General features: G+C 34.7%; 1 protein-coding gene across 2 annotated transcripts in view; it reads right to left on the minus strand.

Annotated features, from left to right (window-relative positions):
• Positions 1-523: 523 nt before the first annotated feature.
• Positions 524-21772, minus strand: part of LOC130440852 (protein 5NUC-like) — a 35085-nt gene continuing 13836 nt past the window's right edge. Inside the window, exons 2-4 of one of the 2 annotated variants that reach the window (XM_056774222.1) lie at positions 18700-18874; positions 12613-12948; positions 524-1848 (exon numbers count right to left, since the gene is read on the minus strand). In XM_056774222.1, the coding sequence (XP_056630200.1) occupies positions 962-1848; positions 12613-12948; positions 18700-18874 (1398 nt within the window). In that variant the 3' untranslated portion in view covers positions 524-961. Of the gene's footprint in view, positions 1849-4762; positions 5704-12612; positions 12949-18699; positions 18875-21772 lie in introns of those variants that run through there. The other variant, XM_056774223.1, reaches the window with a different exon arrangement.

A 21772-nucleotide genomic window follows, 5' to 3' on the forward strand; every position in this document is an offset into this window, starting at 1 on the left:
CGTCTTTCCCGAACATTACAATTACAATTACAATACGTTCAAGATCAATATCCACAGGCATTTTCACCAGCAGATCCCACTCGAGTGCTTGTATTTTATATAAAAACAAAATTAATGTTGTTCTAACTAAACATACCCATTGAAATTAACTTTTTGTTTGTTGATCTAATCTCCTGATATGCGAATTGGACTTTACGAAAAGATTTATGTGCGTTGGATACCGAATAATTTGACAATCGCTCAAAAAAAGCTGATGTCGGTTGGTGCAAATAAATGCTGCAAAAATTGAATCGCCGTGCTCCAAAAGACGTCTATAAGATCGTGACAGGCGACGAATCATGGATCTATGTATATGAACTCTAAAATCATTCCCCGCCACGACAATCTTGCCAGTCTTGATCTTCATTTTACAATGTAAAGTAGTCTTGATGTTGTAGGGTCCAGTCTTGATATTAATCTTGTACCAAGACTATTTCTGACAATTTGGCAACCAAGAAGATTGGTTCGCGTTGGATACCGCAAAATATGACAACAATTCGAGCCCACACACATCAGTTCAAACAGTCAAAATGTCGAATTGATGGGTCATCCGCTATAGAGTCATTGTTTTGGACCCAATGGTTCCGCAGATAAAAACAAATTGCGAGGTCAACGTTTTTCTAAGCCCGAAGAAGCAAATAATGCATTCAAATCACATGTTTTGGAGGTACCTCAATCGGAATGGGAAAAACCCTTCGGCAATTGGTTCAAACACATGCAAAAGTGTATTGATCTTACTGGAAAGTACATTGATAAACAATAAAGCTATATGAAATCATAAATTTTTGTTTTTATTTGTCAATCTAAAGATTTAACTAGCAACCCTCATATTTAGCACGCAATTTTTCGTTCCTACAATTTAAACTATATCAACCGGCATCTAGATGCAGAAAGTAATTGCATAACAACATTTATCATTTATTTAAAATTGAAAAATGCATAAAAACGAAAAAATCATAAATAAAACACTAAATCTAAATGGTTGATGTAATACTGCGTCACTTGCTTCAACGTTTTTCGTTACAAATTTGATTCTTCCTTGTTCTTCAGCAAACACTGGACTGTAGTGCTGAAAATACCACGATATACAATCTACGTCCGCCAAATCTTCATTTTTTACATCGAAAGCTTTCTCTTTTAAAATATAATGTCCGTCGTTTCCATTAGCTAAAAAATCGATCAAAACCACGCTATAAATCTTCGTAGGGTCTATATCTTCGTATTTGGGTATATCACAATTTCCACATCTAGTTTTGACTGAAACTACCCTCGACATGGCCGGCTTCGATCTATCGTAGACAATAAGTAATCCCGAAACTTGTAAAAATTCTCCTCCCGACGTTTCACCGTTACCTCTTATACCCAACTCGAGAGTTTTTATCAAATCTTCTCCTTTTAATTTGAGAGAAACAACTTGGTTACCGAAAGGAAGGGCTGCTAATATTTCTCCCCTACTTATACTTTTACTATCATCGGGTGTTATTGAAGTTCTAATTCCGCCACCGTTCATAAATCCTATTGGGGTATCACTCCAAGAAACAGGCGACATCGTAGCTTTGTACATCACAAACGCGTCTGCTATTAAATTACCGAAGTTGCATTCTTGTCTTCTACATTTGATATCGTTACCGTCTAGAAGAACATTCGAAGTACCAACAGTTTCTAAATTTACTTTGTTAACGGCCGGACTGTAAACGTCCAGCAGCTCCAATAAATCTTCGTCTTGTGGAATTGAATTATCTAGTAATAATGGATTACCATAAGATTTTAGTAAATCTCCATTTTCATCGAATGTCGCATTCAAGATTCCTAAAAGAGAATCAAAGAATCAATTGACTAAATTGGAATTTCTGGAACCATCGGCGATATTTGTACTGTTTACATATACTGTCTATCAAGCGTTTCGATAACCAAGTAAGAGTCTGAAGATAAACTCCTACTTTCAGTCTCTGAAGACGATAACTTGGTTATCGAAACGCTGACAGTGTAATTATGAGTGCCGTATGTTCAGTATAAAAAAAATTGGTAATTATCTAGATTAGGTTACACTCCTCCGATTTCGTTAAACTTTTAGTATGTTATAGAGAAAATTATGCTAAGAAATTTGATTTGATTTATACTTCATAGTTTATCTTCGCATGTCTATCCTAACCTGACCTAACCTAACCTAACCACTAATTTTAACTAAGAATATAAATCAATAAACAGCAATACACAAAAATTAATAGAATTTATCTTTTTCATGGTCAAACACGAATAAAAATAACAAATATTGATAGATTCTCTGCAAATTTTATGATACATGATGTCATCATTAGATAATGAAGACATGCGAAGATAAACTATGACGTTTAAATTATTTTTCTTTTTCTGGAACTATATGAAGGGATGATTTCCGCGTCCTACATATATATCAAATTTTTCAGCATCATTTTCTCTATAACATACTAAAATTTTAACGAAATCAGAGGGGTGCAACCTAATCTAGATAATTACCAAAAAATTAATTGGTTCATTTTTTTATTACAAAAAAACTTTTATTCTGAAAGAGGATATGAAGTAATCGTAGATCAGAATCAAAATAAGATAAAGATATAGAGGCTGACATAAAAATTGCCTCAATCCAAGAAACTAGATGGATTGGACAAGACATTATGAAACTATGTCTTCTACTATGATCCGATATCCAAAAGAGATGTAGAGGCATTGGAAAGGAGAGCTCTTGCCAAAAAAACAAAGGTCACGAAAAGCTCAATATTTTGGAACTGCGATAGTATCCTTTTGATTGACTTCGAGGAATGACTTACAACTGTGAACGCGGCATATTTATCTTACTTACTTAAGTAGTTGTTTCAAAAATTATCGAAAAAAGGCGCCGCAAAATCAACTGAGGTATGCGCTTGCTTCATGATAATATTTCAGTTCACACTGCCTCGCTTTTCAAAAATCTGGCTAGGCTAAGAACTCAAAATTGTATGAAAATAATAAATTCTTCTTCTGGTTGAGGAACATCCGGGAATGGACAGACAGCATCATAACAACAATTGTTTGTTTAGAGTGGCTGAAAACAGGGATCATCTCGTCATTGCCAACTCCAGGGGAGCCTGACATGGCACAATTAACTCAAGAATTGGAAGAATTTGACTTTATAGAAAGGCTCCAATTTGCCGAATTTTGACGATAGCCTTTTTTTCTAATGAGGCTCATTTCAATATCAATTGGTTTGTAAATAGTTAACAGTGAGAATCCCAAACTCAAGCTCCAAAACCACTCATTTTTTCTTTGAAATACGTGGGGAAAATGTCACTGTTAATACCGAACGCAATGTTGCGATGTTAGAAGGTTTATTGGATCCAGAGCTTGAAACTTCAAAATAGTGAATTCTAGGACTCAACAAGACGGAACTACTAGTCGCACATCAAATGAATCCATGGTGGTTGAGAAACAAATGTTCCCAGGCACCTCAAACATATCCAGAATGTACATCAAAAAATTAATTGCGGGCTGAAAAGAAGGCAACAAGGAATGTTAACAGGCAATATAATCATGAATAAAGAAAGAAAACAAAATCAGGAAAAGAAATCCAAACAGCAGTAATGCAACTAAAAGATGGCAAGGCTCGGATAATGTACATTCAGAATTTTTCAAATTGCTTCATACCAAAACGATAGCGTTGATTACGAAGATGTTCAACAGCATATTATGCTGGAATTTTACCATCAGATTAGTTGATACCCGAGTTCATGGCACTCTTTAAGAAACCAGGAGCCTAAAAATCTGAAGAATACCTAACGATTAGTCTTATGAACCATCTTTTAAAGCTCGTGCTTAGAGTAAACCACAACAGAATTTACAAATAATGTGGGAGCCAAATATCCTCCAACGAATTCGGGTTTATAAATGCTGTTTGTATGAAGGAAGCTTCTTAGTACAGGTCATGATACAAAGATACAAAAGCATTCGATCGAATGAAACATGATTGAGATATTTAAAGAAATAGGAATAAACACTAACGACCTTGAACAAAGTAATCAGCAAAAAACTGGAAGCATTCGAAATGTGACTTCCTACACGAATACTGAAGATCCATAGGACTGCCCGGGTAACAAATGAAGATTTCGGCCGCATAATACGAAATGAATCCAGATATGCATTGCTCCGAACCATCCTGGTAGGTAAAATATTTGGATAAAGAGGTCCAGGAAGAAAACGATTATCCTAACTTAGTTCTCTCAACTATTTCGTATTGTTGCTGGCTGAATTAATGTTGCTATGATGATCGCCAACATTAGTTTTGGATGAGCACAAAAAGAAAACACAAAATATAGAGTAATAATCCGAGAAACACCGAGAGTATCCGTGATTAAATGGTAGCAATTACATTAGAATTACTGGAGAAAGTTTCAATCATTTCCGTTTACGGTTAAAGGATCATTCAGATGGTGTTATTTTCAAAAATAAACTTCAGTTATTACTTCACAATTCCTTACTTTATAGTTACTCTATCGTCTTGTATCTTCTGATAATCTGTTTTTTAAATATGCATTTTGTTTATAAACTTTTAATCTAATTTAAACACGTTTCAACATTCAACCAGTGATTTTTTATGTTTTTTGAACCTTTTTGCGACGATTGAATATCATTCAATCGAATTGACAATACTTACTAAAAACTGTCATTACTAGTCAATATTTTCCTAGTAATTAATCAATTTATCACCCTTTAAGTCGTTAATAACTGTCAAATGAGTCGAAACTTCATTTATTACGAGTTAAATTTATAAATAGTGTTAAAATATTTGTACAATTAAAATTATAGTTATTGATAACGAATACATAAAAATTGAAATAATACTTCCGCCGTTCTTGTTATCGCTTTCAATGAAGCTAATTCTACCAGACACTTCTGCGAATATCGGATTGTAATGTTTAAAATACCACTCTACCACATCTACATCACCCAAATCCTCAATTTTTTTATCCATTCCTTTTTCTTTGAGTACGTATATACCATCATTACCGTCAGCTAGAAAATCCGTAGTAATAATCCCGTATATTTTTGATAGATCAATGTCTTCGTAAATCGGAACACTGCAGTTACCACATCTCACTTTAACCGAAACTACTCGAGACATTGGAGGTTTTGATTTATCATACACAACTTTGATACCGGATACCTGCAAAAATTCTCCACCGGAAGTTTCTCCGTTACTTCTTATACCCAATTCCAAAGCTTTGATTAAATCAGCTCCGGTTAATTTCAAAGAAACTATTTGTTTTCCAAATGGTAATGCTGCCATTATTTCACCTTTGTTTATAGATTTCCCAATACCTGGAATTATCGTTACCCGTACACCCCCACCGTTCATGAGACCTATTGGCGCCTCTGTCCAAGTATAAGTAGAAAGAGAAGATTTATAAATAACATTTGCATCAGCCACCAAATTTCCAAAATTACATTCTTTTAATCTACATATATCGGCCCCTTCTAATGTAACCAAAGATGTTCCGATTATTGTATCAATTTGTGCATCTACAGCTGGTCTATAAATTTCTAGAAGTTCTAAAACATCTTCGTCTTGTGGCGTTAAATTATCCAAAAGAATCGGTTGTCCTGATGACACTACTAACTCGCCGTTATCATCGAATGTCACGTTAAGTCTGCCTGTAATATATAAAAAAATATTTGCCGTATGAAGCTATCATATCATGCAAGTGGGGTTGGAATCATAAGGAAATTCATAATATCTAATCTAATAACATCCCAATCAACTACATTTACACTACCGGTCAAAAGTTTCTGCCCACCCCATATTATATTGATCAGTAAACTTGATCGACAACTCAGAGATAGCAGCTCAGATAAATGAATTTAAGGATCTGCTTTTGAGTACTTTCTTCTACTGTGAAAAAGAGATTGAGAGAAGCTGGCCTTCTCGGAAGTGCGACAGTGAAGACGTCCTTTTAGACGTCAAAATAAGATTAAGAGGATGCAGTTTGAGGTTTTTAGGTCTAAGAGAAAAGTGATAGTACGCAGGTCAAAGGAAGAACGGATGTTCGATGTAATCCCGACTATAATAGACGGCGGACACTCAATGATGATTTAGGGATGTTTCAGAGGAAGGGCAACTGGAGACCTGGTTATAATTGAAAGGATTTTGAAGGAAAAAGGCAGTGAAAAATATTTAGAAAATGTAGTATGTTCTGACCAGCACCGATTCGGCAGAGAATTTATCTTCCAGCATACCAAAAACCCCAAGCATTGCTCAAAGCTGTGCAAAGAGTATTTGAAAGAATTTACAAACAAATGTACTGAAAGTACTGATTTGGTTGTTATAGTCGCCGATTGAGTTGTTGTGGGACAAATTGGACATGGAAGTCAGAAAGCAGTGTCTTATTTCTACTTCATATCTTTGGAATATCCTAAAAAAGGAATGGAAACAAATAGACGACAATTATTTACTAAAATTGTTGCATAGAATCCCAAAATTGTGCTCGGAAATATGTGTCCTCTTATAAGAATAAAATATTCCTGCTATTCGAAATCACGAAAATTTTCTAGAGTAAACTTTCTTGGAAGTCCTATCTGGAGGAAGCGTGCGTGGACCTCACGGGAACCAAGCGGCTGCTGCGTCAAGGTATTGGAGACAGCTGTAAGGTACTCTCAGGTTTTTCTGGACTGGGAAAAGAGGACTATCAAAAAAAACCTCACTGAGTGGAGTAACTCAATACCCTAGGATTCCAATTTGTGTCAAGGCACTGCAGATAAGCATCACCAAAGCGTAGTACACATATTGGCAGATGGCACGGTTCGAAAGACTTCAAGGTTGAGGGAATCTTGATTCTACTTCCTGATATGATCTAACGCATCTACTTACTAGACAAGACAAAATAAAGCTTTGGGAAGAAAAAACATTAACAAATGTCAAAATACCATTTTGGTTTCAATTTTCCAACGGTGTAGAGACAACTAGAAGATTAACTCATCAGTCTGATATTATAAGGCATTTCCAATGACCCAAGGAACAATTTAGGAATATAAAGAAGCAGTTACGCGTGTTTTGTCATGTGAAGCAGATGAAATAAGCAACTGTTTATGTACTAAGTGATGAATTCAATGAGTTCAAATTAGTAAGTTTGAGAAAAGCCCACATATAACATCCAACTACTCAGGAGTTCATGGAAAACGATTTTAATAGCAGAACTTATTTTCCTGGACGTATGATGAACATATTGGAAAAAAATATTCTAACAAGCAAAATTAACACGTGTATAATAATCGCAGCTGAACTAATGAGATTTTAAAATAATTCAGGATTAATTCTGCACGTGGTTCTAGGCAGATATAATGAATTGAGGATGTTAGGGACATCGCAATATAAGACAGACAAGAAAATCCCTGATAATTAATATAATATAAAAGTTGAATATTGAAATATAAGATGTATACTATCATTTAATAATATATCTCTTCATTAATAAAAATAGTTCAAATACATTTATTTTGAAACAAACAGTTTGAATTTGGCGCCATAGTCGAAACTAGAGTTCAGACACTGTTAGGAAATTAACGTATGTTGTTGCGATTTCTGTGTAATTATAGCTTAAATTCGATAATTACATTTTAAATTCGTTATATCTACTATAACCAAGGTGTCAAAAAATAAAATTAGAATTGGCTTCGTCTTTAAGTTAAATATCAATAAAAAATAAATTGAACATAAAGTCGATTCGTAATATCTATAAATTTAATTTTATAGCTTAATTAATTCCTTTGATTCACATTTTAACAAAGATTCAATTCTCGACAGTAAAATTTTGAAATAATTAAACAAACTTTATAGTTATGGTACATTAATCATTTATTAGTGTCTAATTATTGGTTATAATTCTAATAGTCAGCATGATTCACTTGTTTGGTAATAGAATCTTTTAAACCTCATACGAACAATTAAGAAACAAACTTTGATATCCTTTAGACTCAATAATCGTTAAAATGATATGAAAAACTTATAAACAATCAGAAGATCAAATATATATGAACAAAAACGAGATTTTCATGTAATAACTAGCTAACCCGGCGAGCTTTGGTCCACATTATAAGCAATGAATGCGCAAATTTTGAATTTTATTAAGTTCAATTTTCTATTAGGACAACTATAAATGAAAATAGTATTTTAATGATTCTTCTTTAGCGATATTTTAGTGCGTATGGTGCGCTGTACACTAGTAGCGTCTCGCGGTCAACTGAACCTTTAAGGTTTGGTTAGGTTAGGTCATAAAACCAATTACTTAAAATTTATACATATCCACGGTGGTTTTCCCAACGGTGAGAGGTTATTATTAATAAGTTAATGGTATTTCTTGATCAAAACCATGCGCAGATGAAGTTCGGCTAATTGTTTTATAATACGTTTTCCAATAGGAACTTACATAATTTTAAATTTAGTTTGTGAGCGCACCTTTTCACTTAACATCGAACTGTCACTATCAGGTTATTCAGTAGACATAACCTTTTCATCATGTTGAAGTACACGGATGAACAACGTCTGCAAATCTTAAATATTTTCTACAGAAATTCGGAGTCGGTGACCGCTACTTTAAGAGTGTTAACTCCGATTTTAGGTCGTAACTCTCGACCTAGTAGACAGGCAGTAACAAGTTTAGTGAAAAAGTTTCAGTCTACATATTCGTTGTGTGATGTTGCCGTGCCAGTGAGACTACGGGTTGGTCCAAGTGTCGAAAATATCGCTGCCGTTCAAACGTCCGTAGCAAAGGGTCCAAATCAGTCAATTCAACGGCGTTCTCAAGAGTTGGGCATCGCTAAGACCACTTTATGGCGAAATTTGCGTAAGGATCTTATTTTACCATTCGAAGCCACGTACGTTCTCCGATAGGGCTCTGGAAACGATGCGCCAAGATTATCAATTTCATCGCAAAATTATCTTCAGTGACGAAACTCATGTCTGGCTCGATGGGTTTGTCAATAAACAAAATATACGGTATTGGACGGGTGCGAATCCACATGTGCTTGATGAAAAACCTCTTCATCCACAAATGATAACTGTTTGGTGCGGTTTGCATGTCGGCGGCGTTATAGGGCCATATTTTGTCGTCGACGGTAGTAGTCGCTACGTTACTGTGAATGGTGATCGTTATCGCGCTTTGATTATTGATTATTTTTGGCTCCAATTTTGAATATATGCACTTGAACAGCATGTGCTTTCAATAAGACGGCGCTACAAGCCACAAAGCACATGTTAAAATTGAAGAACAAGTTAGATGAGCGTGTTATCTCAAGAAATGGACCAGTCGATTGGCCGCTTCGTTCGTGCGATTTAACGCCTCTAGATTTTTTTTCTTTGAGGCTACGTCAAGTCATTGGTCTATGCTAATAAGCCGACGACATTGGAAGAGCTCAAAGTCAACATTGAACGCAAAATAGCAGCCGAAATGAGTGGCCGAGTCATGGAAAATTGGGTCCAACGAATCAACCGCTGCAAACGTGTCCGCGGTGGCCATATGAGCGAAGTTGAGTTCCATTCATAAGTGTTTTGAATCTACTTCAACCCAATAATAAAGTTTTTGAAATATCTCAAATAGTTTTTATTTTATTTTGAAATAAAGTGTCAAGTCCTTATTGGAAAACCCCGTACAAAATCTCGCACTTACAACATTATCGATTTGATATTATTGCGTGTATCTAAGCTGCAATTCTAGGGAGAAGTCTAGATACTTTTCGCGTAAAAACCAACTTGTTCATCAGGCTGCAAAATCCAGGCAACGGCAGATATAATTATAGTAAATTATTCAGTGACCACATTTTTCTTGACCATTTTACTTAGCTTTGTTATTTTCATTTTTAAACCTGCCTCAAAACTCAAAATATTAAATAAAATTTAATTATGGAATTTTTGTTAGTAATGGTAGTGGTGATGTCAAACGACGTGCAATATTAATCTATGAAATATTTTGACTTTTGAAAAAATTGCGTGTAATTGCTTGCAAGTTGTGTTGCACAATGTCAAGCTGCTTTAAGAAAATGGTTAATCAGTATTCAATATTTAGATAATGATAATTCTGGAAAGTATAATTAGTTTGCAAAAGTATTTAGTACCACATTTCTGGAAAAGTCTTCGTGACGCAATTCAAATTTGACCCTTATTAGGCGCAAGAAGTAATAACACTGATGATGTTCCGACCCGTGAGCATGCCACTCATAATTGAACATGAATTGAACAACGAAGTTTTAAAAATAGTATCGTGATTTGTTAATGGACATAGCGAATGCAATACGGATCGGAGATTGAAGTCGTTTAAACTCAAACGGCAAATTAGTTGGGATCATCGGGATCGTCGGTATGAGAAATGCCTCACCATTGAATTATCCTCTGGGTGTTGTCGCGTAAATCACGTTCGTCAATATACTTACCACCAAACGCGTTCCGTTTCATAGTTTTGATTGGTTTATAATACGAACTTTTAATCTTAAGCTGTGCGGTGGTAAGTCAGGCGTTTCCAAATAAATGAGTTCCTTGAATGACGGCGGGAATCCTCGTTCTTACATAATGTCAGCCCCAAATTAGGTCATTTAGAAATAACCATTGTATTTTTTGGTGCGAAAATTTCTTTATTCGTGGGTTTCGCCACGAAGCAATGAAAGCGATTGCTCATTTTGCGAAATTCGTATTGCGAATTATCAGTTATCAGTACTGCAATCGTATCGAAACGCTTCAAAAATTTCTTCTTGTGCGTTGGAAATTATCTAATTGTTGATCTCTGAGGTTTGCTCGACGATTTCGCATCACCAACGGAGCCGTTTCCCGAGTTGCCTAGCATTGCACTTGTGATTAAAAAGCACGAAGTCGAGGCATACTATCGCAGCGCTCTTCACGTACAATTACTTAATCTTCTTCATTTTTTCATTTTCAATGATCCAAATCCTAGTTAGATTATGGATTTGTCGGGAAAGATTCGTTTAGATGTCAGTTGCGTTTTGTTATAAAATTTTTAACAAATTAACGGCTAGACTGATGATTTGACTTAATTTTTTGTTTTTCTGTTGTTTGTTGCGTTTTGTTATAGTACGTTTGATGTCACGTCCCACGGAAACGGGATGAAAAGTATTCTATGACCTTTTCCAAGTTCTAAACTATCTCTCCACCAGTTTTCCGCTGATTCGGTTAGGCCGTTCTTGGGTTATAAATAGTGTAAATAATCCAACTTTTTTATGTATATAACCCATGGAAACGAGATAAAAAATATCCTATGTCCTTCTCCACTCCTTTTGGCATCCTGAAAATACTGCCGAAAGGAACCTGTAACATGTCATCGAGCATTGTCTTGCACTAGGATAAAGTTTTCGCCAAGGAGACTAACGACATGATCCCTCTGCTCCACCGCCAATTTTAATATAAACCAACTTGGTTTTTGCTTCCGCCCATATCATCCAGAAACTTCCTTCAAAAGCAACGTTTTCTTTTATGCAGCTTTGCGCGAATCTTTCTCCGGGTCTTCTATAAACTAGTCTTCTTCAATGGTTACCATGCACGCACACTCTGCTTTCGTTTGAGAAGAGAACGGAGCCCAATTGTTCGTCAGTCTAATTATTGTGTCCTGTGGCAAATCGTAGAAGGGATGCTTGGTCGGCTAGGGTTAATTTGGGGTCAATAGCTAGCCTTTTTATTTCAAGGTTAGCTGTTCAGCCACTCATAGACACTCCGCGCGTTTCTTTGAGCTTTTGTTGCATGTTAAAATAAGTAAGATCCTGATTTTTAGGTATGCTGATAACGAATAACGACAAGATCCCTCCGCTCCATCGCCAAATTTCAATAAAAAACCAATTTGGTTTTTGCTTACCGCCCATACTCTCCAGGAACTTCCTTCAAAAGTAACGTTTATGCAATTCTGCGCGAATCTTTTTCTAGGTCTTCTGTAAACCAGTCTTTTTCCATGGCTGCCATGCAGTTACACTCTGCTTTCGTCTGAGAAGAGAACGGAAACCAATTGTTCGTCAGTCTAATTATTGTTTCCGGCAAATCGTAGAAGGGGTGCTCGGTGGGCTAGGATTAATTTGAGGTCAGTATCTAGCGTTTTTATTTTAAGGTTAGCTTTTTAGTCACTCATAAACACTCCTCGCGTTTCTTTGAGCTCTTGTTGCATGTTAATACAAGTAAAATCCTGATTTCTCTGTATGCTGACAACGAATTGGTTATCTCTGCACATTTTTCATCTAGACCGTCTTCGATTAAAGTTACCAATCTGTTGGTAACCACTGTAAAATCTTGAAACAGTAGACTGACTCATGTTAAGCGCAAAATACATCACATTATTTTGTATTATTTTGAAGCTACTGCCATTAGCGGTGTCGCCTGAGTTTATTTGTTTTGCTCAAGAGTGGAATGTTGGTAATTGTATCGAAATTACCAGCGAACACTTAGTTGGGGATCAAGGTTATGGTTACTATAAGGTTTCCGCGGATTTCTCTTCATTTAGAGGATATCTTGGGAGCTTTTGTTCACTACGTTGAAAATATGAGTCACTAGTAACTATAATTATAATAAAAAGTACTTACCTAAATATTTAGTATACGCATAAGCTTGTACAACAGGTACAACTTTCCCAGATGGTTGTTTAACCATAGTCGGATACGGTCCTTCTATAGCTTCTGTGTCTGGTTGAGCACCGTTCCACAAAAATGTGTTGGTATGACCGCCGATAACTATATCAACCAACGGTACTTTTTCTGCTATTTCCTTATCTTTTAGGTAACCGGAATGACCGAGAGCAATAATAATTTTTACCCCTTCACTATCTAATATCTCACTGTACTTTTTGATTTCTTCGATTTCATCGAGAAATATCGTATTCCGAGGGCTAGATATTTTTACTGTTTCTGGAGTTAAATATCCTGGAAAAAAAGAAGAAAAAAAACTTCAAATCGCAAAAATTACACTTTATATGGGAGTAGAATTAATATTTAGTCGTTCTAAGATGAAAGCATAAAGAAAACTTCTTCTTTCATGGTTACATACCTAGTGAGAACGACAAAATATGACAAATATAAGGGAGAATGACGGGTGAAAAGAGAAAATTGTGCTTTTGTAGGGTTCATAAGATATATAACCAAAGCTCACCTAAAAAATTACACGAACTTGGGACATACGAGACAATAAGATAAACATAATCGAAGACTAACAATAGATCATAAGCACTTGCATAAAAGGATAGGAAAGCACTGAAGAATTATCTCCTAAAAATACACATGCCATATTCGACGACGATTACAGATCTTTGAGACAAAAATGATTGAATAAATAATTGGGGAGCAGCGATGTTACAAAACAACAACGAGAAAGCAGAAAACTAATACGATTCACGTAAGCCAGAAACCTTTTTTTAGATCCAAAACACACTATTTTCTTCGGTGGTTTCGACAGATGTTCTGGTATTATGCCTAGAAGTAGATAAGCCTTTCATTCCCGAGCCTCTGAAAATATAACTCATATTCTTAGCCCACTACAACCTCCTATTATTTGGCTTCCATTACCTACTACTGGAATCAAATTCTAGATTAATATGTGTCTACAGCTTCTGTTTTCACTGTACTTATTTCTAAATATTATCTCAGATGAAACTAGTCAACATTAACGTATAAATATATGACTTCTACCTACAAAAAACAAATATCTCAAAAATAGACCAAAAAAATCTTTCACGTTTAACTGTGAAAGTGCCAAACCTTGTCCTAACTGTTGAGTTTACGAAAGTTGCTACTTAATTTTATTTATAATGGGATTTGGCTTTATTGTTTTTCAAAATATTCTCTATTAACATTTTTCCATTCTGATTAACTTCCGAAACATGTGATTTGAACGCATCAACCGCTTTTTCAAGTGTAGGAAAACGTTGGCGTCGTAATTTAATCTTGATCTGCGGGAATAAGAAGAAACATTGGATGCTAAACAAGGACTGTGCCCATCAATTCGATGTTTTGATTTTTGTTTGAACTGATGTGTGCGAGCTCGCATTGTCGTGGTGGAGAATGATCCAACTTCTGCGATTGGTTGACCTGTTTTTTTTTTGGAAATTTATAGCAAACAAATGCTGGTGTACTATTCAGAATTGACCGTGTTACGTTGCTCTAATGTACAGTTATTCCGAAAAGACAGGCAACCATTCGTTTCGAAATTAAATCGGGCTCGTTGGGTTCATATGCATAGATCCATGATTCGTCAATTTTTTCAATATTTATTAGCTCCTGTCGACATGGCTTTTTTAAGCGATTGTGTATCGATGTTTCCTGGCACAACACCACCTTCATGAAATTCATTCTGAAAACTTCCAAAACACGGTTGGGTCAACATGAAATTTGACTTTGATTGCAAAGCATTAAATTTCGGTAGTTTAGGTCGTAATAAGACGGAAAAAAATATATGGCATGAGAAACTTTGCTTTTGTGCTTAGAAGACTGATTGAACGAAATTTTCAAAAATCGCGGATTTTAATTTTTGATTGAAAATAAAACTATTGAAATAAAAATTTTTATTATTTTTATTAAGTTTTACTATCAAATTAGCTTACAGAAAAGTGGAAAATAACTTAAAAGTGCACACTTTTACTTTTTCTTTTACGTTCATAGCTACTTTCTATCAATAAACCCCAAATATAGTCGCCCATCATGTTTTCATTGTATTGGCCTTGATAGCGTTGTTCAAAATTCATGATGTCCTGATGGAAACGTTCTCCTTTCTCTTCGGAATAGGCTCCCATATTGTTTTTAAATTTATCCAAATGAGCATGCAGCATATGTACTTTTAATGACATCCTGCAGCCCATGGCCTTAAAATTTGTAAGCATATCCTCAACCAACTTTTCAGCTTTATTATTTCCTAAAAATCCAGAAACTACTGCCTTAAAACTGTTCCAACTTGCTTTTTGAGTACGATTCAGCAACGTTGGAAATTTTTCATCGGCGAAAATTTGTCTTATTTGCGGACCAACAAAAACCCCAGCTTTAACCTTTGCTTCCGATAACTTCGGAAAAAATTTTTTTAAGTATCCAAAAGCTTCTGAAGTTTCATCCAGTTTTTTAACAAATTGTTTCATCAACCCTAACTTAATGTGTAAAGGCGGCATTAACATTAACTAAGAATCGGCTCAAATTTGACCACCCGATGGTTGTTTATCACTCGGGTGCCATCTAGCGGCACAGTGTAAACGTTAATACCCCACTCTCACCGCGCGGTCTTTTTAAAAATATTAAAATCAATTAAAATTTATGAAAAAATTTAAAAATGATTATTATTATTATAACTATCACAAAAGCAAACTTTATACCGAAAAAAGGTATTTTCTTTTCGTTTTTGTGCATAACTAACTGGAAAATAATAGTATAAACTTTAGGACAAAGAACGAAAATTTTTTTGTAGAGTCGTGATTATATTAAACAACCGCAAAGCCTTAAATCAGCCTAACTTGTTCAAAGAAAATTTGGACTTACACGAAAAATTTCCTTCGCGTACTAGGCACTATCAACTACTACTATTTGTTCGAAAAGAAAATGTACACTACTATTCAATGCTTTTGTTTGCCTCGTCGCGAAATTTGCCGAGGTATCCGCGGAGCGACTCCTTCGAGGTCGCAAAACCAAAACTTTCTTGTACTCTGTTCAGAGTTTGTTTAAACTCCTGACTTTTCACTGAGTAGGTCAAGATCCACGACGTCCTCAACAATAACATCATTTTTGTTTTAACAGAAATGGAATATACATTTTTCAACTTATTTGATCTACTTTTTAATATATATTTGAGTCATCATTTTTCTGGCGTTAATTAAACAACCAATCTAAACTACCGATCACAAGTTTTTGCCCACCCCATTATTTATTCATTAAACTTCCCAGCTAGCCCTGTGAGACCCAAGAACGTGCTGCGATTCATGCTTTATGGACAAAGACATCTTTTTGTGAAGTTTTAATTCTGGAAAATTCAGACTTGTAGGTTTTAAAAGGGGTGAAACCAAAGAACTATCAGTTGAAACTCGTGCATTAACCACGGGTCACCCTAGGCAAAAGTTACCGTACCATTACCGCCGAATTAAAAATCTATAATTGACGACTTACGGACCCAGAGATAGTAGCTCTGATCAATGATCTAGGATATGCCTTCAAGAACTTCTACAGTGGAAAGGAGATTGAGAGAAGCTGGTCTTTTTGGAAGGGATGGCAGGTTCGAAGAAGTTAAAATAAAATTAAGAAGTTGCAGTAGTGGGAGAGAGGTTTACAGAGTGATAATTCGAAGTTTGCGGTTTTTGGGTCTAATGGTGGGCCTAAACGATACAGACTTTTGTTCGTACAGATATATGTACAGACTATGAAGTCGGAGTAAAAAAATTTATCCAAATATTTGGATAGAATTTCTGTAAAAACTTTTCATTGCTCAATCAAAGTTTCAGTCTTCCTAAAAGTTTCCGGTATCAGAATTGTTGAGAACTTCAGTGGAAATAGTGGTGCCTAAATAAAGGATAAAATTTTATTGCAAAGAAAACGTCAATTATTATTAGCAGCTGCAGCTGGCATTATTGTTAGAGAAGAAGAAAAAGAACTGATAAAAAAAGATCTGTATGGCGTAAAAAGTGGTTATTACAGCGATCTAGGTATTAGGTATTAGCTTGTGATGATGGTCGTAATTTCACGTTCGTTCGTTCGTTTCGTTCGAAAATACAATTTAAATTTCTTACCTACGATAAATACGCAGACTTACATATATGTATACTCCGACTTTTGCATCGCACCGACATTTGTCTGTACTGTCTAGTTTGTACAGACAAAATTCTATAGAATTTTATGGAAGTCTGTATCGTGTGGACCTACCATTAAAGAAGAGTGGTTTTGCGCAGTTCAAAGATGGAACACGCTGGACACTCAGTGATGGTTTGGGGATGCTTTAGAGAAAGGGCAAAAATTGAAGGGATTTTGAAGAAACCAGGCTATAGAAAATGTTAAAGAAAAATGTAGTATGTTATTACCAGCGCCGAATCGGTAGAAAATTTATCTTCCAGCATGACAACGATCCCGAGCGTTCCGCGATTGTGCGGAGTATATGAAAGAATTGGAAAGGAAGTGATGATTTTGCCGTCACGGTCGCCCGACCTCAACTCGATTGAGTTATTATGGGACAAATTGGACAGGGAAATGAGCAAGCAGTGTGTTAATTCCACTTCACATCTTTGGAATATCATAAAAAACGAATGGAACCAAATAGACGATTAGTTAAAATTATTACAAAGAATGCCAAAATTGTGCAGCAAAAAAAAAAGAAGCAAAAGGGAATCATATTGATGGATCAAAAATTAAAATATTTAACAATTTTAGGTTATGTTAGACTGCAGTTTATATTATTACTAAAGTTTTATCTATGTATGTTCTTTGAAATATCAAAATCGATCGTTTTGTTTTTATTTGATGTGTATCACGCAAACTATAGGGTGGGCAAAAACTTTTGACCGTTATTTTATCCGTGCATACTTGCAAATTCTGTGTTTGGATTTCTTAAAGCGTAAAATAATTTTATAATTTACAGGTTGTTCTATAAGTTGATAAATTTTCAAATTATATTCTTTTGGGACCATATTTATTTATGATTTCACTAATCAGGGTTTATTATTAATGAAAAGAAGTTTTTGTTTGCATAAATATAAAAACATAAGTTATTTTCACATATTGGAAGCCGGTAATAGTTATTTGTATGACAAGGACTGAAAGTGCTACTCGTCTGTTGCTCGCCTCGCTTCGCTCGTCTCATAATTTTCAGACTCGTCCAACAAAGTAATAATTCAGCCGCGGCGTACACAACATACGACGCATAACATCCAAAACTTTTTCAATTACACAGAGGAAAGAAAATAAATCATAGAGAATTATAAAAACTCATCGAAGTGAATCTGTCAACTGTCAACATTGAAGTGCGTCCCGAAATTGTTTTGCAGTACGTCACTTTCACTACATGGAACACTCAAAACGCAACTTTTGGTATGTAACAGATGGCGTCGTCAAAAAAAATTACTACATAAAATATTTTTATTTCGCCATAGAAAATTTATGATAAAATTGACAAAAGAATAGATTTATTTTATTGTATAATTAGTTGTGATAAAAATGGAAAAAATGTTGATAATTTTATATTACTTTGTTATTATTTATTTTAAGTTTACATATTTTTAATTTTATTACGTTAAATTAGCTGATTGTAAAATAACGTAAATCGTAATACGTATAAACATACTTTCGTAGATAATAACGCGAAAAATATTACATCTTTTCCGAAAAATTCAACATCGATTGACATATCTAATCAGAGAGCGCATCATCATGTAATCCAATCTGAAAATCGTCAAAATATTGCAGCCTACACATTTCTTAAGATATCTTGGGACAGAAAAAGACATCGACATCATATTTTAAATTACTTTTACTTTTATAAGACCTTCTTAAACTCTTATAGTTCTAGTTAAATTAGTCAAGAGAAATCACAATATCTCTAATATATATTCAGCAGCGCCCTCTAGCTTTACTTTGTATTTCTGGATAAAAGTTCTTTCAAACGAGATCAGTTTGCAGAACCGGACTTACAAGTATTTTCACGTAATATAAAACACTCACCTATTATACCGATTTTTCTTCCTGCTTTTTCTATAACGACGTAATTTTTCACGTAAGGTTGAAGTGTTGGTTCTTGTGATAAATTTAAATTGCAAGTTACTGTTGGAAACGTTACTTTTTGTAGAAATCTTACTAATTCGTCTGGTCCTTTATCGAACTCATGATTTCCCAGAGACTGTAATAAAAAATAAATTGATTAAATGGTTTTGTTATACTTCATTTGAAAATATATCGCAATTTTTATGAATGAGGAAACCCCAATAAGCAAATGGGAAACCCAAAATATGCACATAAATATGCAAATCATTAAGACAAAATATGCAAAAAATTATCATATCAAATAAACAAACATTTAATTTTTTTTAATTGGGTACATAACTAAAACTGAATAAGCGTTTATTACATAAAAAACATTGTAGTTAGATATAAAAACGGACTCAATTAAACCTTCAATTTGAGTTTTTAAGTAACAAATGCACAAATGATGCTATACTACTAAATAATGTCTACTCTAGCCTAAACAGCAATCACTCCACTGCAATTTTTTGTGATTTTTCTAAGACTGTCAATTGTGTTAATCATAATATTTTAATCAACAAAGTGCAGAACTACGGGGAAGCAACTCTTGCATGGTGTAAGTCATACCTAACCAACATAAGTCAGCTTGTAAGGGTCGATACAAGCCAATAGAATGTGGAGTGCGACAAGGCTCAGTACTAGGCCCTATTTTGTTTCTTATGTTTATAAAAAACATCGCTTATCTAGTGGCAATCAGTGGCAAAATATGTCTATTTGAAGATTAGTTTCTCTTGGAGCAACCCTGATCTCACGGCACTTCATAGGACCATATTTAGTGACCTAATCATCCTTCAATCATAGTGCGATTCTAGTATCTTCTCTCTCAACGTTTCTAAAACCAAAGTTTTATCATATAAAACAACATTATTGCCTTTTTTATTAAACAACACCACCATTGACGTCGTTGAATCTGTAAAATTCTTAGGGCTTGTCGTGGAGTTACAATATTGTACAATGCAAAAAAATGCACAATCACTTGCCAATTGAAATCAAATCGATATCATCTTTTGCCTCATTCCGCAATAATTTAAGTGTATTTTTACTGGAAAGTGCCTTGTAGTCTGTAAATTACTTCTGATAAGAATATTTAACTTATATACTAATTTTTACCTATTAATATTAACTATAATTTTTGTATTTATTGTGGTTTTCTTCTGTATATTTAAATTTTATTTGGGTTGTATCTTTATTTAGTTATTTTTATGTTTGTTTTTTAGTTTTTACAAGCTTTTTTTCTACAATTTTTTGACAATAAAGCATTTCTCTCTCGAAAAAATTTTGTCTCCTGTATAAATATAAAAATTTATTGGTGTATTAGAAGTCTCTTTATATTTACAGGATCCCAATTAATGGATTAAGTGAATTCTTCCTCTAAAATATTGGCTACTTGACTAAGAAATTGAAATCCACAATTTTTTCAATCACGTTTTTCAATTTTTGAAAAATTATGCCTCTCGTTTTGCTTGTGACATTTTGAAAAGTTGCCAGAAGTTGCCAAGTTGCCAAGGAACATCTGAATAGACGAAATTAACAAAGCTACTGAGAAACTAACTCTTAATTGAGGTTAACACAACAGGAAATCATTATGTTTCACGTGAAAATCTAAGAGAATTTTTTTTTAATATCCTTTAATTACTTAAAAATAAATGTAGGGTGTTCCAAAATTATCTCCCCTCGACAAGAAGATAGATTTTTGTGATTTAGTGCGAATTTTTAATTGAATGAGGCCATAAAATTAGGATCCTAACGAATTTTCACAATAAGAAACATGTTATTGGCATGGCACCGTCTTCCTAGTCACTAGTCAGTTCAGAAGAAAGATGAAAATCACTCGGAGCTAGGTTGGGACGGTTTGTTGGTTTTTCGAAAATGTCCCATTGAAGCTGCTGAAAGAGTCATTGTTTTACACGAGCGTTATGGATACAGGCATTGTCGTAGATCAGAAAAATTCCAGAAGTCAGCATGCCTCTTCGTTTTCTTCCAATGGCTCTTCATAAGCGTCACAAAATATCACAATATGAATCTACATTAATTGTTGTTCCAGACAAAATGAATTCTATAAGCAACCTTTTTTATCCCAAAAAATAGTTGTCATAATCTTACGGCTATCATTGGAATTTTGTGGATCTCGTTGGAAAATTCAGGTGATTGTCGTTCCGTTCCGGGCTTGTCCACGTCTCATCACCCATCACAATGGATTTCAATCCATCAGCTCTTCGTCGGTTGTGGAATACGTCCCTTGCTGTCATCAGGAATCATCTCGCTGATGTCCCGAAACTTTTGATATTTCAAAATTGCTTCTTCCACTTTAGCGAACAACTTCGTCCGTAAACGATGGTCGGCCAGAACGTTGTTCGACTTGGACATCTGTACATCTGTCTTTCAATTATCTGCACCATTTGTGCAAATGTTGCACATACACCTCACACAACTGGGAATTAATGTTCACCAGAAGAACGTTTTTTATACACAAAAAACGAATCACAGAGCATAATTCGCGTCTAGTGTGAGAATCAAGTGGAAGCTCCAATTTTTAACGTATACCAAAACAAGAATAAACATTGTTGACAGCTCTCCGGGACAGAAACTGGAAGAATGGGAACCAAATTACACCGCAGCACTTTGAGAATTTTATTTTATGTACAACCCTCGTATATGTGGAGTGTTTGATTGATAGTTTATCATATTTATAATCGAAATTTGATACATTCGATTTAAAACATAGTCAGCTATTAATTAATGCTATTATAATTATTTTTATTTATCGAATTTAAATTGAGTCAGATAAAGATGCGTAGCTGGTTAACCTCGAAACTGATATTGACCTTTTACATAGCTTCATATCACATTTACACTAGAAACTTTAAACCGTTCATAATTGTAACAATAAGTACGAGGATGGTTTAATATAAACTTCATTTAAAGTTGACTGCTGTTTAATACGCATATAATAAAACTATTCACGGCGTTGGGTAAATTTGGAGAAAAAGGACTA

Source organism: Diorhabda sublineata, chromosome 2 (assembly GCF_026230105.1).
Source record: "Diorhabda sublineata isolate icDioSubl1.1 chromosome 2, icDioSubl1.1, whole genome shotgun sequence".
Taxonomy (NCBI): domain Eukaryota; kingdom Metazoa; phylum Arthropoda; class Insecta; order Coleoptera; family Chrysomelidae; genus Diorhabda; species Diorhabda sublineata.